The sequence below is a fragment of the Neodiprion lecontei genome, chromosome 3 (genome assembly GCF_021901455.1).
Source record: "Neodiprion lecontei isolate iyNeoLeco1 chromosome 3, iyNeoLeco1.1, whole genome shotgun sequence".
NCBI classification, from domain to species: domain Eukaryota; kingdom Metazoa; phylum Arthropoda; class Insecta; order Hymenoptera; family Diprionidae; genus Neodiprion; species Neodiprion lecontei.
In genome coordinates, this window is record NC_060262.1 from 1,256,681 (window position 1) to 1,275,425 (window position 18,745).

The 18,745-nt window shown below is 37.9% G+C and overlaps 1 protein-coding gene and 1 long non-coding RNA gene across 2 annotated transcripts; both read right to left on the bottom strand.

The window, feature by feature from the left end:
• Positions 1–4,457: 4,457 nt before the first annotated feature.
• Positions 4,458–6,039, bottom strand: LOC107225897 (dynactin subunit 6). Its single transcript, XM_015666513.2, has 5 exons — positions 5,919–6,039; positions 5,433–5,603; positions 5,221–5,348; positions 4,733–4,875; positions 4,458–4,652 (listed from the first exon to the last, which is right to left on the bottom strand). The coding sequence occupies exons 1-5, from the start codon at positions 5,945–5,947 to the stop codon at positions 4,554–4,556; spliced, it is 570 nt and encodes a 189-aa protein (XP_015521999.1). The 5' UTR covers positions 5,948–6,039; the 3' UTR covers positions 4,458–4,553.
• A 2,816-nt stretch (positions 6,040–8,855) lies between these two features.
• Positions 8,856–17,313, bottom strand: LOC124293354. Its single transcript, XR_006903286.1, has 2 exons — positions 17,103–17,313; positions 8,856–11,701 (listed from the first exon to the last, which is right to left on the bottom strand). It is a non-coding gene; the product is annotated as an uncharacterized LOC124293354 (long non-coding RNA).
• Between the last annotated feature and the right edge of the window lie 1,432 nt (positions 17,314–18,745).

Genomic DNA, 18,745 nt, shown 5'->3' on the forward strand with positions numbered 1-18,745 from the left:
CTTTGGCAATTTGTGCGGAATGGATAAAAATTGATTTATCCAGAAATGCGAGGCCGGAAAAAGCCTGAAATTATCCAAGATCGAACTTAGATACCGAATAATTTTATTTTCATTCATTTCGTTGATTTTTTTTTTTTTGGCATTTCTTTTGCGACACCGAGGCGGATTAACCGAAAGGGTTGCCGATGAAATCGGATACCCATTAGCGTCGTTTTTCCCTCTCCGTCGCAGTCGCTGCTCACTTTTAATACGATTTCATTTTTCCTTCCTTCCTTCCTTCCTTCCTATACCGTCCTTTATTCAATCCTCGGGGGAGAGTCGAGCGGAGAGAAATTATTTCCTCCTGCAGCGGGACATTTTTGAGGGACTCACCCCTCAGGCATCAGGCGTCAAAACGTAACAGTTCACTTTTCTCCCTTCCTTCCTTCTCTGCGCATTGTTTGTTCGTTTTTTTTCTTCTTATTTTTATAATTCCTCATTTTCGACGAAAAACTCGACGCCGGAGACGCGGAGTAATGGTGGAAAAATTCAAATTTTCGAACCTCTCGAATATCGTGTAAACTGTTATCATTATTCATGTGTAAAAAATGTAAAATATTCGCTTCAACTGCCTGGCGGTTCGTCGTTGGATAAATCAATTTTGGGCAAATTCTTGACGTTGTTTAGAGCCGACTTTTTCTATGGCGGATTTTCTTGACAATGTCACGGGAGAACAGAATTTAAACTTTGAACTGCGCGTTTTTATTCTAATTTTACGAGAGAGTCTCGGAGAATTTCCAAAATGCCAGAATTAATATTCAAATCACATATTTCAGTAGGAAATTGATTCGAACCTTCTTTAACGTTAATTTTTTCACTCTCTCAATGACATTTTTAAATACCTATTCCTTAAAAGCGCGTATCGGAATAACGAATAAAGATTTTCCAGATTTTCAAACGCGAAACGAAAGATTCGTTCTTCTGCTTTCGAGGGGAAGATAAGTTTTTCAAAATCAGTCAACACGTTTAGATTTTACCCACGTTTGAAATCGTCCCTGTTTTTTTTTTTTTTTTTCTCAGCCTGCCCTATATATACGCATATACACACGTTTGAAAATACAGCGAATGACACGATGAGTAATTCCTTGCTACCGTCATCTGAAAAAAAAAAAAAAACGTAGCAACGCGATTATCGAATTAACGAAGATCAAGAATCTCGATTGTGTAATTCCCAAGATGTTGTTTGTCTCCCTAGGTTTTTTTACCGTCGACGATGTAAAATTTTTACGCGATCCGTTTTTTTTTTTAATTTTATTTTTTTTTTTGCTACTCGCTTTCGGGGTTCGCGAGTCGCGCTGAAAGCCGGCTTTACATTTGCGCGCGTAGGTATTCGGCACAACAAAGTGTTCGTTCGCAACGCGTATTTGTATATTGTATAATAGCCGACGTCAAGTCGACTTCCCACCGACTGACAGGCTAATGCACGTGCATTTAGCTCACAATGTAACCGACCTCCCTCACCCCCCTTGCACAATACGATCTTCGCTCGCGGCGAACCCCCCTTCTGCAAATTGACGCCACAATGGTAAACGCTACATATTCATATATCTCATCATCCCCCGACGGATACGCAGAGGCAACTATTATGGTTTCCGCTAGCTTAGACCGTGGATGTACGTGTAATATTTATGGATATGTATGTGTGTATAATATACACGGAATTATGCGAGTAGTTTACTACGTTGCGAATTGAATATATTATACGCAGCCTGATTCGGGCGCGAGAAATCGTTGCGTGCGATTCTTTGCTACGTCGTGAAACTATTTTTTTTTTTTTTTTTTTGTTTTCATTTTTAATTTAATTTTATTTATCCGTTTAACAATATCGCGTCAAACGGTGAGGAAATTTCGTCGGTACGACGCAAGAGAAATACATTTTTTATAACTGTAAACCCGACAGCAAAGTTGATATTTTAGTTGTTGTTCGACTTATTTATGCATGATCGATTGACACGAAAGAATGTTTATCCGAGCAACATAAATCAGATGATATTTGAAAATTGTAACTCTTTCGGGAGATAATTGAGAAAATCTAATTGCAAGCGAACAAACAGGCGTGAATAAATTAAGCAAGAAAGATGCTTTTATTGTGACAATACGTGTTTTCGAGTTAAATTTAAAGTCTGAAAGAGGAATGTGTGTTACAATAATCTTGGTTGACGCAGCAGACTTATTTTTTTGACAACATTCGATGCTTCGCGTGTATCTTTTATCTATGATTACTAACAGATCGGAAAAAGGGGAGCAAAACAGGTGATTTCACCCTTCGTAACAATACATATATATATATATATATATATATATATATATATATACATATATTTAAAATTGTATTATTCTTTTTTACGGGGAAAATATTTATCAACCTCAATTCGGAATGCAGGTATTGTTAAATTCCAAGAGATGGATACAGTTTTGAATTTTATAAATTTTTTTTATACCTAGATGTATCTGCCTACACATTTTCTACAATTTTATTGTTTGAGCAGGCGCCTGAATGCCGAAAACCCGCAAATATATTTGTAACACAAGTTGCCTGCGGTTAGGTGCGCTCTACCTTATCACAGGATTTTAGTTACTTCTCAACGGTCGGAATGCCGAAAGATTATTGGCGCGTTTGGATGTTGTTGTTGTTATTATTATTATTACTATTTTTATCGTTCAAATTAATTTTATATTTAATGACACTCAATTAGTCCACGTCATTAGCTGATTGTATAATTTTTTTTTATGCCGATGGTACGTAATTTCGATTCACGTGTCAACTACAAACGGTAAAGTGGAAAATTGTGCGAAAGAAAAGGTGTTCTGAAAATAGGAGAAATCGAAGGGCGCGTAATTTTTAAAGAGTCGAAAGCTTTGACTGATTATTTTTTAATATTATCAAGCTTATTGTTGGATAATTAATGTGAATAATTTTAGAAAAATTTTCATATTGAAATATGTAAATGCCGTCGAGGATATCGATGAGTCTCATTCAACGCCTCGCCTTGAGCTTAGACGGATGGTGTTTCCTGACACGAAATTAATTATTTCCGGTTCAGGCTGTACGGACATAATACGTGCGGCAGCACGTGGTCCACTCAAGACGCGGTCACGATCATAATTCTGAGAGGAAAATATGTGGAAGGAGAGAGGGGGGGGAATTAGCTATGAGAATTTCATCGGCATTTTCATTTCTCCCATTATACATATACAAGAGGTATTTATTGCATTATTTTGAATATAAGTTATACGCACGAGCCTGATTCGTAATCCCGGTTGCGACGTCGCGTTTATAAATCGACGATTGATCCCGGAAAGAAAAGGTAGTAAAGGAAGAAAGAGGAAAAGAAAAAAAAAAAGACGAAGAGGAAGAAGAAGAATTAGCTATTGTCCAATTTTATTAGTGATATTACTTTGTCTCGACGCCACTTCCGCCTCTTTCCTTCGTCGAACATTCCACTGCGCATTGATGACATTTAAGAAACTTTCAAACTTACCATAAACCATTCTCGACGATGGTACAAGTACGTGTTTATGCACGTACAGGCTGACGGTCAGTGGATGAATAGTAATCGTGAAATTAAGGTGGGCGCTTGTATGATTTAATACGAATCGTGTGTGTTCCTTGCCGGACATGTGATTGGTCGAAGTCTTCGCTCGAATCGAACGCAGGATTGCTCAGAACCTCAATAATGATAGGCTGGCGATAATCTTGTTCAAATAAAATTCCCTGACCTTACCCGTCGAAAAATTCAGAATTACATCTCGACGTTTTCACACGAAACTCGGGTAACGTTGGGCAGCTTTTATCGCCAAAAGTTCCAGAAGTTGTGCACCTTTAATATATAAATTTGGATCTAAAAATACACTAGTTTCTGCTTCGTTTCACATGAATTATTATAAATTTAATAATACAGCATAGCTGAATCATTGAAAATGATTTATAAAAAAAGTACCTTATTCCCTCTGGACTCCGGGTGGCTGCTAAATCTTCATCACGAAATTCACTGACTATTCCCGATTTTTCCGGTCTGTCGCATCCTGAATAATAATGAAACGCGCTATTAAATGAAATACAAAAGAAATGAGAAAAAGAAATTTTGGGATTATTTATTCTTCACGAAAGGTTGTTACGAAATGTTATTCGAAACCTTTGTTTTCTGTAACCCTTTTAATTCGCTGTGAAATTTTAAATACTGGTATTTGATTTTTGTGGCTTTTTCTTGCCGGTTTTGTGATTTGAGGTCTTTAAAATACGAGTAGTTGAAAAAAAAAAAAAAATTGCCGACTTGCGTAGAAAATCGACGAATTAAACAGGATCGCGAGTATTTTACATTTTATTTTTATAATATATAATCGTTCAATATCTCTAAGGCCAAAATTTATCTAGCTGGAGGTTTTTCACACATTTATATTATAATAATCATAATAACTGAAGTGATATTTGATTGTTTATTATAGTTAAATACGTATGAATATTTAATTGCGAAATCGATAAAAAATATTTGCGAATACACGTTAGTTGTCGTTTAAATAGCAGGCTCCTTGACGATCTTCATGTTAGGTTTCCGCAGGTGGTGATAATTCGGAAATACTCGCGTTAGATAATCGATCTGTCCAACTTGAGGCTGTCGGAAAAAAAAGAATAAAAAGAAATTAATCAGTCACGCATAAGGTTCGTAATTTGTCGACGGTAATGATTACTCACATACGGCTTGTCATTCATCTCTCTCCGCTGACACTGGCTGCCAAAAATTATGGTATTCTCGGACACGGTCTCAGGTTCGGTGAGAGAACAAGCTGCTCCGACGACACAGCCGTTGGTCAGTTCCACCTCCCGGCTAACCGAGGCTGAGAATAAACTCGAAATGACGAATCGATTTCCCTGGTAACACGGAGCGAATGAAAAAGCAGGTTTCATTCAAAGCTGCAGGAGAAACTGGATACATCAGGTTTTTTTGGTAATATATACTTTGTAAAATGCAGATGTTACTCTAGACACAGCGCGAGACTTTTGACTGCAGAGTAAAATCTGCTACATTTATAGTAAAACATATTGTTGACACGTGTATCTTTTACCAAAAACCTTGATCTGTTCGTCTTTTCCTGTAATTTTGCGTAAAATTTGCTCTTTTTCTTCCCTCCGTGAAAGATTCTTTCAACAAGTGGAAACTTTTAAAGATTCTGCGAAACTACCTTTCATCTCCAAAATATTGTTGTCGCCTACTTTCAATGCCTCGCATCTACTGTCCGTTTCGAATACGTTAAAGTTTCCAATAATCATGACAGGGGTTGACGCAGGCTCCGGGGCTCCAGCCGGCAGTCTGTAATTGTTCAATCATTCGTCTCGATGTTCGAATCCGAGTATTAATTCCTCGGAAAAACCAGGTTCCGAATGTCGTTCTTACCTGTTCGCTATCACCGCCATTTCCTCGACTATGTTTCCCTCTCCAATGATTATCGGACCAGCTTCGGCGATGATACTGGCCCTTGGATGTACGACCGTTCTCGAACCGATTGTTATGTGCCCTTTCAAAGTGCTCTCTTCGCATACGATAGCGCCTACTGCGATTTTAATGCTGTAAAAAGGAGTTTAAAGAATCACAACAAGTTCGAATTGAAATCGTAATTGTAATTTAGCAAGTTCGATTGTTTTCTTATTTTTTTCGAAGATTTTTCAAAGCGTACATCCGACTCTTTTCTTTTTTATTTTCGATGACAGCTCATGCTAACCTCGAAACAAAAGTACAACTCCAATTATACAAGTAAATTTTTCGGTTTTTAATTACAACTTGTAATGAATATAAACTAGGAATCAAGACGTTCGATTCAGGGGGTTGATTAACTCGTTAATCGTTACGGTTCTTATTGAAAATAATTAATTAGCATCTTACTTCGACCGACGACTGACGGCGGAATCCATGTTGAGCGTATGCTATATTGCTCTAACCGACCAGTGCTTCCATCCAGTTGTGAAATTTCACGATATGTTCGGTGAAATGGATCCTCAGTATTCGGAGACGCAGTTGCGCGCAATAAGGCGCTTTCAAAGTCACGTGCAGAGTTGTCTATTATCAGGCGCTTTAGGACTATGTATGATAATAATTATAATATTGAATATTTGAAACCCGTTTCGCAATATCTAGTCGAATGCTGTAACTATAATTACAGATTAAGTTTGTACTAAATGTAGCGAAATTGTGTCACCTCTTATAACCTTATCTCGTGTTTTCTTTTTTTTTAATTTTGTTTGCTCATCGCAAATAGCTTATTAATTCTGTGCACGTCTTTGCCGACTTGGTAGATTTCCATCGCCTATGCAGGTTCAAATTTTGTCTAATTCTGACCTGATCGAATGTTGCGACGAGTATGGTAATTCGGCAATGAAAAACTAGGACACAATTATTTGAGACACCGATCCGATTACTTTATACCTACCCGCGTTGTTGAAACAAAAAAGAAACTTGTCTAGTGAATGGTTTAACGCTTCATGGGACCGAGAAGGAATCATTGAGTTTCGCCCGAGTCGTTGAAAATGCGTCGCTTCGTTATAGGTTGACTTACGTAAAGCATGCCTGCATAAGCCCAGAACTTTGTTGCTCGAACAATAGCCAATGGGACGACACGTTCATTCTGATGTTAAATAAGTAGCCAAGTTTTATTCGGTTTCGTTTAGGCGAAGAGAGAGAGCGGAGGACGGGGGATCTCCGCCACTTGCCACTGTCTCGTCTTGACTTTGACTATAATCATTGTCTTCTACCGCACTTCAAAACGTTGTAGTCTCTCTCAGTCCATCCTGCAGTTCGCGGTTAGGTATGTGTGTATGGGTAATCCTACAACTGGGTACATATACGCGATGTTAAACAGTTTTTCGTTATTATTTTACCGAGGCGTGTGCGTTGGTCTCGGTGTTACGTAGTAGTAGCTACGTATAACAGGCGCGAAGCATGAGTCGCCTCGCATTTTTCTTCCTCTTCTTCTATTCTCTTCAGTTTCATAGACAAAAGAATACTTTTAGGCGTCGCAGCCGCATAGGTGTAACCGCTGCACGCACGCACCGTGCGGAATTGAAATTAGTTCGCTTTGTGAAAAATTTCTTTACACAGTGTATTTGGGTCAACGTTGACAGAGAAAGAGAGAGAAAGAGAGATGTTCGAATTAGCTTCGGACACGTTTACCGTTTACCGCTACCGGTTTTCGTATCGTTAAAAATTTTACACCTATCTGAGAAGGACGCGTTGCGGTCCGACAGTCTATTGGCTTAAATCAGATTCCATTGAAGAATGGTCTATGTTTATTTTTAAAATGGCGTCCCAAAAAATTATTCAAAGGTTCATAACTTTCCCGACTATTGATTAGTCGCAATGAAATTCGGCAGAGCGATTCTTGCCGTCCTCGCGTACGCTTGCAAATTTTATCAGAATTTTTCGACCCCGTGATTGAAAATTGCTGTTGTTTAAATATTCGAGGTGGACCGACGTATTTATGTGAAACAGTTTCATTGCAGAAACTGATATCGATGCCGAAGTTACTTATCCAATGAATTGAACTTGGGAAAATGATCAAATCCATTGTACCGACAGCTTCCTGTTTCCCGCATAAGATTTCCACGTAATTCGAGCAGAAGAACCGAGCGGTGAGCGGGTTGGGCAGGTATTTTGCAACCCAGGGCGTGGGAGTTGGCGAAAAATTGGCATCAGGCCGGGTGGCCGTGCTTATCGGCGGAGCGGTAATTAACCGGAGTTATTTACGACCCTTGCAGGTTAGGACGGCCATCTTGTTCCGGCGCCATTTTTGTTTTATTGCATCGACCAGGGGCATCGGTGTAATAATAGTCGCTAGAGCTACCATTATCATCGCTGATATATCTCTCGGTGTTTTATATTTGCTGTCTGGTGCCAGGAGCAAAGCGCCGAAGGTCTCGAGCCGCGCTTGTTGTCTTATTCATAAAGTAATTGAAACGTCTTCTTTTTTTCACACCTATATAATCCATCTACGTGCCCTGCGTGTGTCTTCTATTATCGTTCGCATATACACGCTCATTTCTATACATAAGCAGCCCTCTTCTCCCGGCGCCAAGGCGAATACCTTAATCGTGCCTTGCCCCGTGTTTATTCGAGGATAACCGCGAGAGTCTTGCGTAATTAACGCGTTCAGGAATGTGTGACGATGATGTCGCGTAATATGAACCAGAAACCGACGAATGGCGTGTCCCTTTTTCGTTCCCTCTGTCTTACTGGTCATGCCATCGGAGTTGACGATCCTCCGATGGTGGCATTAATTTTAACAAAAAAAATTTTATTTTTATTGTCGGTAGAGTCAGAAATGTACCAGAGTCGAGGATGTTACAGACTCGTCCATAATGTCAGTTGTACCGCGTTGCGTAACTAGCAATTCACCTGCAAGTAGCATGTAATACAGCTTCTGCTGGCTTCGTCCTGGTAAAGTTGTATATCGGTTGTGTATCGATTGTTCAACGTTTATCACCGATTATCTTAGAGGTGTTACACAGTGTCCGTGTATTACACTCCGGTAGGAAATCGGTGTTTGCTTTCCTTTCACATCTTCGCGGTATACGTGCAGCAGCGGTACAAGTCGGTATAGAGCAATCGAATGTGTACACGTTGCGTGAAATTTACGTATATAGTAACGCAGTTTGCGAATTTCGCAAGATCTAGGCAATACCTATGTATGATGTATCCGTGACAAGTGACACTTGGTTAATTTATATTTTATCGTTTGATTCTCTTTCCATGTATGTTCTTAGCGAATTGCGAATCGATCGTTATGTATAATTTATCGTAAAGAAAAAAAAAAAAACAACAAGTAAATAAAATAAAATAACGAGGCAACTGTTTATTCTGCAAGCTGAGTACAAACTGTCGGTGAAGTTTCAATAACGATAATTATTGCGCGTGCATACGTAATACAGAAGTGTATTCTAGACTCTTTGTATACCTGTACATAATTTTTAAACGACTCAGACGTCAGATGATGTGACGAAAAAGAAACAAAATAAAATATTTATGTGTTTGCTAGACTGTGTTGTACGAGTTTAAAAGTATTTCTGATCTTCGAATACGTAACTGCATTTTTATGAATAAAATGTGCTATTTTTTATTAGCATCGGACGAACTATGTTGCTGATTATTTGGTCTAAAAACTATGTGAAAAAATGTTACTTCTTCGCTAGCACTGGTCAACGAAAGTTCAGTTTTGTGTTTAACGTGAAAACTTTTAACCGATTATGTTAGTAACAAGGTTTAGTTTATACAATTTATATTGGAATATTTTATATACGAATAGTTTTATTGTAATACGATTTTTATTTTTTGCGTTAAAACTACTACCAGTAAAATTGAACGTCTGTCATTTCGAATTACCTTTCTGGATTCAGGGTGTTTCGTTATTTATTATAATTAATAAACTGGTATTTATTGTAAATAACAACGCATCCTGAATGAAAAAAGGTAAGTCGAAACGACAATCGAAATAAATATGATTTTATAATTAGGGCAGATTACGAGTGTTTAAAAATTCGTAAGTACTTTCCTTGTTTAAAAACTGTGTTTACCCAGTTTGGTTGGAATTCAGCGATATCAGAATGTCTTCCGTATCGCAAAGACTTTCTGAAGTTGACAATTAAACTTAATCAGCGACTTGACTTTGTCGAAAACTTTCTTTTCGTCGCGTTTCCGACCCGACCTGTACGTTCCACGGATCCTGAAACGTTTCCGCCCGCAGGATGCTTGCTTAGCGTTTCCGCATCTCGAACCGCGAGTATTTTATAACGCAGCGGCAGGGACGTTATGAGTTTACTATTAGCATACAGGCGAATGCGAATGCGCGTGCATGTCCAACTGTAACAAATTAAAGCCGCAGAAACGTCCAGCGTACAGGTACACTTACGCATCTGCAAACGCACGTTTCTCCGTAAACCCTGCGCTCACAATCAATGAAAGAAGGTCAACGGCCCTTCGCTTGACGCGCGTTTTTATAACCGTGTACGCACTCCGCAATCGCTGCGCCAACGCTTTGCTTAGACGGCTCGGGGTTGGCCGTATCTACTCTATACAGGTATGCTATACGTATACTCGGTGATCGTGTAATAACGCAGGTACTAATATCCGTTTCCACATACCTTACGCTCGACTTTCAGCAAGCAAGAGCAGCGTTTACTTGTACGATAATCTGCGAAAAACCGACGGTTTGAACAAATTTTAATCAGCGATATCGAGGGTATTATTATTATTTCTTTTTTGATGCAAAAATTTGCGGAATAAAATTATGTAAAAAGGTATTACAGCGAAATCTATAAAATCGCGATTCTTATCGACGACGAAACATTTCACAAATGATATTATCATCGGCGTGAAAACGATTAATACAGAATGAAATTGAACCCAGCGGTAATAAATTCTTGCTACCGATTTTATTTTTGAATCTCTTCTTTTCTTTTTGTTTTAAGATCGTTTAATTTTTTTTTTTGTCATCTTGTTCTCATTCGCTTCCTGGTTCATAATTACGGCGAGACGCGCGCGCGCCGCTGCGGTGATTCAGACTCGTCTCGATCGGCCATTCGCAGTGATCTAGGCGAGTATTAATCCAGACCCCTTCGCTTCTCGCACGCTTATTCGCTGTTGTTTCATCGCCGCAGTGATCTAGACCCGTCTTGATCAGCCCGTCACAGTGATCTAGACGCTCGTTGGTCGGCCGCCTTTTTATGCTTGACCGATTCGCTGCGGTCTCGTCGATACGATTTTCAATTGCGTTGTGTTTATAGTCGTGGGATATTTTATCTGGTTATTAACTGTTCCCGTTTCTCTGTTTTCAAGGGAAAAAAGGATGTTATTGTGATCACCCCGAAAATGGAAAGTTAAGTTTTTCAATTTTTTTTTTTGTCCGCCGATATCTCGAGAACGAGTTGCCGGATTTCAATGATTTTTGTCACGATCAACGCGGCTTTTTCAAACTTGGAACTGATTAGATTTTGGTCGTTTGATCGTTTCGGTATTTTGTGAATTATTTAAGTTGAAAAATTCCAAAAAATAAAATGATAACGATGATCGTGAATTTGAATTTGTAGTTTAAAATTCGAATTTTACATTTATATTTTTTGTTCTCTTAACTTCGAACCTGCAGTTTGAAAACGAAAGGTGCGAGGCCCGACTCACGGTCAGTTTAAAGATTTTCCGCTTCGTTTCATTGTCAGACTAGGTTAGATCGGTGCAGAACACTCTTAGTAATCGACAATTAGTACAAATTTCTTTGTTAACCACGAGAAAAACAAACAAAAAAAAAAAAAAAAAAACAACAAAAAACACCAAATCGGTAGAAAAATATAACGAGCACGTTAATTTCAATTCAAAAGATGCATATATCGTAAAGTATCGTAATGATAAAAGTATACAGTTGTTCTGGCGATTTTCATCTTTCATCTCGCCGGGAAATCTTTCCAATTTCTTCTTCTTCGACGTTCTGCTATAATGACGTACGATACAAAGACGTGAGTTGAATCAGGCGGCGTCGACAAAGAGAGCAACTCCATGACAGTGTCAAACATTACCATACTGTCGATGGATAGCTCTCTTCATAGCGCCCGCCACTTTGCTGTATTGATTTCCTTTCCTCTTTCCATCGGCGGTAAAATTTCTTCTCGTCGGGTATAATTTCCGATCTGTAAAACAGGAAGAAATTATCACTTCTATACTTGCCTATTCTTGGTACGCCTACATCAATTCACGAGATTGGTGCGAGGAACGTTAACGTCATCGAAACATCAGGGAAAAATTGGTTATTATCCAATTTTCGAATAACTTAATACGTACGGCTTAATAATGGTGCGAAGTTAGGTAAGTGTAGCAGTTATTGATACGTTTAGACCAAATTATTGACCATTTTATTTTCTAAAATTGTTCAATCGACGACACGAATTGTGAATTTCTCCGTCACTAAAACAAATTGCCGGAGGGTTAAACACTACGAGTTTCTTTTTGATCAATTTGTCAATCAAGGATCAAACGGATACAGTCAAAAGAGGTCAATAATTGGGACATGGTCAAAAACTCGTACACTTATCTTAACGGTTTTTCCGTAACACGCATCGTTACGGTAACGTTTCCAACTTCCACCACGCGTCAACTCATGTTTTAAATTCCCATGTCGCAAACATTGCTGCAGCTTATTTATATGATAAACATATCGCAAGTTTCGTGCAGCATTAACTGTGTTACACAGGTTTAGAAGTGAAACGTGGGTTCTTTCTTTCCTTCTCTCTTCATTTTTACTCCCTTTTCTCTTTCTCCGATACCAAAGTACACTTCATCCTACTTCACTTGCTCCAGCGGAACCGAGTCCAAGTCTCGTTATCGGGGTGGTGCGAAACCGCCCCGTCCTCTTAGCGCTCATCCTGATTGCAACTCAAACACAACCTCACTACTTGCTCAACTTACGTTATACCCAGCGTTAGGTAATCGCGGTACGGAATAGGTGTGGGTTTGGTGTCGGAGAGAGATGCGTGTGGTATGAAAAGCCTCGTGCCCGGATTCGTTAGCACGACGGACATACGCAAACTTCTTATCCGTATGTAGGATATGCTTTTTAATACACGTTGCGTTGCGTAGTGTTACAGGCATATTATTTATACGGTACGTACGTCTACTTTTTAATTTCGACGAAATGGAATATTGCGCTACGAGCGAGGAAAAGTGACGATGATTCTAAGCGAGTGTGAAGTTAGCCATGTATTAGGTAGTAGAAAATCCTCTACATCGTACAAAAATACAACCACATCCCGAATATTTTTAATTCAGATCTATTTTGGCTCAACTTCCATCACGTTCACTGAGTATCTTTATTTTTCACAATAAAAATGTAGAATCACATGCTGAAACGGAACGAAACACGCTAGTTCTCGACGAATGAAGCGCGGTTGGGAAATGGCGAACCATTTTTCCACTAGTGGCGAAATATTTTTTCACCAGTGGGAAAAAAAAAAAAAACAGTTTTTCCCCACTTTTACGAGTGATCGAAAGTGACAAAGTTAATGAATTATTCTTAATCAAGAATTTGTAGCGTTTATTTATACCTGTAACCTTTTCTTACGATTACAGTTTCACTGTGGGATCTAGTCGCGTGTATGGATTTTGTTCTTCGTAATTACTTGCGCACCTTTTTCCAAATTTTTTCAACTTCTTCGACGGCTTGTCCAAATAATAATTAAAGCGAGAGAAAAAAAAAAAACGGAGAAATAAGAAACAAAGAGAAAACACTGTAATTATAATTACCTGGATATTATTAATACCACTTTGACCCGACACTTGCTTGTTATAACTGTACAAATAAACTCTCCGCGCGAGCTGAACAATCATGGTATACGTACGTGTGTAAGGTACCGTTTTACACGTATGTGAATGAAAATACAATTGAAAAAATAACTCGCATTAATCATGAAGGGGGGGGGGGGGAGGATAAAAAAAATATCGATAAAAACTTTTAACTATAACAAGATGAAGAAAAATTGTCCTTGATCGAAATTTCATCTTTTGTTTCCTTAATCTTGCAACGTGCACAAAGTTTGAGTGATAGAAAAATACGTGAAAAGAGGACGGAGGAGCAGGAAAAGAGAGAGGGAGAAAAAAAAAAAATGAAACAAGCAAGAGAAAGACAGAGAGAGAAAACGTATCTTCTACTTCGGTATATAGAAACTCGTTAAAATCGCCCCAACTAAGTCTCATTATCAGCAGCGTCTTAATCTCTGAGTAAACCAAACGAAACCGAACGAACGAACGAACTCCGTGAAAAATCTACATCGAACATCTTCGTCGTGTAAGTCGAGTCAACTATAACACAACTCTTGCCTTACCCGTAACCGCCTATCTATCCGCACATTGTTTGTACAGACGATATTTTTCACCTGTTCTACGCAACTGTTTAAACACCCGAATATAAGCGAACAACGAGCGTTTTTTCAAACAAGTATTTTCATCCCGTCCGCGTGCGTATGAGTGTACATGTACATTTTATACCTCATTAGGCACGTGGCTTGTAAGAAAAAAAAAAAAAAAAAAAACAAACAAACAGAAAAAAAGAAGAAGAAAGTTTAATAAAGAACAGAAGCTGTTGTTTGACCACTGTAAAAAAAAAAAAAAAAAGAAAGAACCGCTTCTCCCAAGTTTCTTTATCATTAGCTTAGATATTCTCAAAATATGTTGTGCATCCATGTGTGAAGGAAACAATTGAAAAAGGAGAATCGATGTCTCGTATAAATTAATTCGTGATATTAAATCATCAACTTGTATCGAGTCTGATGTTCTCGAAGTATGGAAGTAGTGGAACAAAAATTGTGTCCAATTTTTATTTATTTTTTTTCTTACTATTTCGTTTTCAATTTCTTCATAATAATAAATTGAAAAAAATGTAGGTCACCTCGTATCGCGACGCAGAAAACAATACCATTATACACTAGAATATGAGTTACATCATATGTGTATGTATACATATGTATCTATTTACTCGCTCTCCGAAGAAGCAGCATACATGTAATACAAAGATAGAACTCGAGTGCAACCATTGTGCAATTACTATTCCATTTCCCCTTATCGTTATCGTGTAATTTATTAATTGTCACAGAGTGAGATTGTTGTTCGTATTTTTCTCCTCTGCGTTGAAATTTTCAAAATTTTTTACCGTGATTTCGAAGGGAAAAATTATTTTACCAATTTTGTTCGACGTACGTTATAATCGCAACAGTCAGACACGGCGTGCGCGTTGCGGACCTTTGAAATAATCATAATTGTATCAATAATGTAACGGCAAATTCTTTGGCCATTGCGAATTTCGCGCGACATTGGCAAAGGTCGTTATTTTATTATCACTACGCGTAAACGCGAGTCGCGCTTATCGTCGACGTTTCAATTTTTCGATACGCGAAACTCGCTCGCAACAATAACTTGTCGTTGAACACACGTATCTGTATCGTAAGATTGTTAAACACGCGTGACGTTGCAGCAGTCATTGCACTCGGTAAAACGAAAAAACAGACGGTTCGAAATATGCACTGTAAAAAAAAAAAAAAAAAAAAAAAAAAAAATGGTAAAGCAAAAAGAGGTAAAAAATTTTTTTTAAAATTTAGAACTTTCCGTACAATCTTATTCTCCAATTTTCACTCCAGCTTTATTTTCCTTTATTATTCTCGTTTGATTCGCTGTGTAATTTAAGAAGAGGAAAAAAAAAAAGATTTATCAAAATTGCTACGAGTTATCGTCAGCGCGTACCTTGAATAACGACGATGAATGTTCGATTCGAAGCGAAGCTTTTGTACGCAATATATTTAGTGCTTAGCTGCGAGATAGCGTTCGTGCCAACACTTGACGGGTTATAGATTGAAAAGTTTCAACCTGACGAAACGACGTCGATTCAGTTTTTTTTTTTTTTTTCTTCTTGTTCTTTAACGTTTCACTCTATTCCGGTCTCTTTTTTCTATTTTCTTTTTTTTTTCCAAGTGGGGGAGGGGAAGCGATGATATTGTATCAAACTCGGACGCGATATGATAACGTTGCGAGATAACAATGTTATACCGTGATCGTGTAACAGGTAAGAGAGGCACGTGAACGAATTTTTCAATTGGCTCATCACCGCGGCACCTTGATAACAGAAAAAAAAAAAAAAAAAAACAGTACGTTCGTACAGGTATTATTTATTACTAGTTCGTATCGTCGTATAATTTTCCTTGTACTTATTTTCTTTTTTTTTTTTTTTCCCCACCTCTTAAGAAATACACTTCCTACGAAACAAAGTTGGCGAATTAATATAGAGAATCAGAAGTAAAAAGTTGAAGAGAAATACGTCTACAACATTTGCTCTATTCGAATTAAATATTCTGAATTTTGTCGAAACATTAATTTTATTTTTTTTTTATTTCTGCATCGAATTTTTTTCTCGACGGATATTTGCTCGTACGTGGTAAGATTCATCGATCAATGAAACCATCGGCAATGCTTGTGACGTAATCTTGTGCTCGAAACAAAATGGCCTCTAAATATTTTTGTAAAAATTTTATCTTCAATTTTGCGTCTGTAAGAAAAACTTGGAATTTCGATTCTCGTCTTGTTTAGAATGAAAAATTTTTACGAATAAAAAATGCAAGAATCGGACGTTGTTTTTTTTTTTCGCAGTGTTAATTCCCCGCCGAAGATTGTGCGTCGAGCGATTAATTTCAATGCAAACATCTTACGTATATAACTATCGTCTCGCGGTTGCGCAATTACAAATCTGTAAGATGGCTGCAGGTTATGCCAATTGGCAAATTCGACTCATCAATAATCACCGTGCATCACAGGATGCCGATCGATATCGTGACTAACGATCGATCGGTGTACTTAAATCGCAAATTTTACTATTTACGGAGAAATTTGTCAGTTGTAGGTACGCGTTTGTTCCTACGAATGTTTATAAAATACTTATTTATCAGGCGTATATATTTTTTTTCGATCATTTATCTATCTTTGTGTTTTGTTTGACGTAATATTTTAACGCTTGTTTAATATTGCGAACGTATGTCTATGATAAACGATATCGTTGAGTAATTGTTTTTCACATTGAAACAATTTGCAGAGGTGTACCGTATAAGAAATAAATTACAAACGCTCCGTATTTCATCCTGCACTCAGAATCGTTGAGAGTTCTATAAAAATATATTGAAACAATTTTATCAAACTTTTCCAACGTAGACGTGGCGACGATGTTTGACTTCTATTTCTTTTCATCTTATTCTATTATTTATTTTTTTTTTGCTCTCTCTCGCAGAAACTCGACTGTGGCAAATATGGATTATTTTGAAAAACTTACCGGATGGATGCCTGACGTTTCCTTGCGAGGGAAAAATTAGCGCGGACGATGAAATTTCAGGGAAAATCGGCACGTCGGTGTGGATAAAAATAAAAAAAAAACAAAAAAAAAATACGATTTTACCTTCGAAAAGTTGTACAGACATGTAACCGTGGAGTTTTAACAGTAATCTCGGATCGATAAATTGTATCACAAACGCGGTGTTATTAAGGCGATATGAAATAACGTACGTTTTCGGTTAATGAAATAACTGCTGCTGGCGGTTCGCGTGCGGATTCAACAGGTGGTCGACTTCTTGTTACAGCTGCGTAATCTATGAAAGATCCATGGATCGCGGGGATCTAGGATCCGCCCTGTATCGACGATCGAATCTTACGCCTTTCCTTGCCTCTTGTTTTTAATTTTTTTTTTTTGTTTTTTTTTTTTTTTTTTTTTTTTTTCATCGACGTTACTTGCGAAATTATTTTTACGTCGCGGCGAACGAAACAAACGAAAATCACAAGAACGAGTGACGTGGACGTACCTCCGGCTTCCCTCATATACCTCCTAGGCGCCTAGTGACGTCACGCCTATACTCTTTTCTTATCACTCGACACACATCCAACTCACGGGCGAGTGTGAATATACGGAATATAGATTACGGCCTCTGCCTACCTGTGCGTGTACCTCCTCCTCCTGTTCCTCCTTCTTTGCCACAAGAGGAGGGTGGTGGGGAGTAACGCTCTCACCGTACGTTTAATATATATACATATTTCCCCCGTTCGAGTAACTACCTCATCGTCTCGTTTCGTCCGACATTTTTTCATTAGTTATTTATTTATATATTTTTTCTTTCATATTTAAACTCAAATTTTCAAAGTTTTTAGTTCTTGTCCAAGGATTTAGGTGCACGCGTCACTGTATAAATTTTATAGCCGTTCGTTTTAATTTTTTTCCGTGAAATTACTTTAGCAGGATTTTTATTTTTGGTTATAAAATACTAAAATTGAAAGAGAGAAAGAGAGAGAGAGAGGAAATATGGATCGATGATCTTATCGATCAAGCGGGAAAAAAAATATCCACCTTTTTTGTTCAAGTAATAAGCATTTATGAACAAAGTTATCCTACCTTATTCAATTGATCGAATGAATTTAAGTAGCGGATATTAAAATAATATAGATATTTCTTTTCCCCGGGGAATCTTGAAAAGAATCATTACTTATCGCTAAAAGATGTGTTTCATCTCCATATGCGTACAGTATATACATATAGGTGATTGTTTGATATTTATAGATATTTATCAATCCGAGGACTGTAATGAATGATTTTTTATCTCTAATTTTCTGAACGATTTTTTTTTAATTTAATTTTTTTAATTCAAGAACCTTGCCACGACACTTTTTTTTACTGTCACCTTCTTCTTTTTATTTTTAATTCACAGAGTTTGCACAGGCAATTTTGATTACTTGACTCACGCTTTAATAATTTACCTTTCGTCGGGATTGAACAACTTTGTTACTCGAACCGTCAGCGCGTTCGTATCTTCGTCGTCTGCTGCCTCGTTCTTCTTCTTCTACTCGTTCCTCTTCTTTGCGTATATATTCGATGAATCGTAAGTATATCGAAGGTGCTAAACCAAGGCAGCTCAAAATTCGAGGTGCGAACGAACGAGCGAGCGTTTATAACGGAAGTACGCGTTACATGTGTGAAGGAAAAATTATCACACCCTTGCAAAAAATGTATATGTGTACAATGTAGCCGTATAACCCGCCTTAACTTTTCATTCCCGTTCTTGTATTTCTTCGGGGGAAAGGGGGGGGGGGGGGGGGGGGTTAAAAATATAATTCGTACAGAATACTGTGTGAAACAGATAAAAGCGTAATACGTATATCGT

What these genes read in the sequence shown, in the direction of transcription:
- LOC107225897 (XM_015666513.2), bottom strand. Translation starts at nt 5,947, where the DNA reads ATGGATTCCGCCGTCAGTCGTCGGTCGAA. An exon ending in GCCGTCAGTCGTCGGTCGAA is followed by an intron (nt 5,604 to 5,918) that starts GTAAGATGCTAA and finishes TCCTTTTTACAG; the next exon opens with CATTAAAATCGCAGTAGGCG. An exon ending in CAATATTTTGGAGATGAAAG is followed by an intron (nt 4,876 to 5,220) that starts GTAGTTTCGCAG and finishes GTTTATTCTCAG; the next exon opens with CCTCGGTTAGCCGGGAGGTG.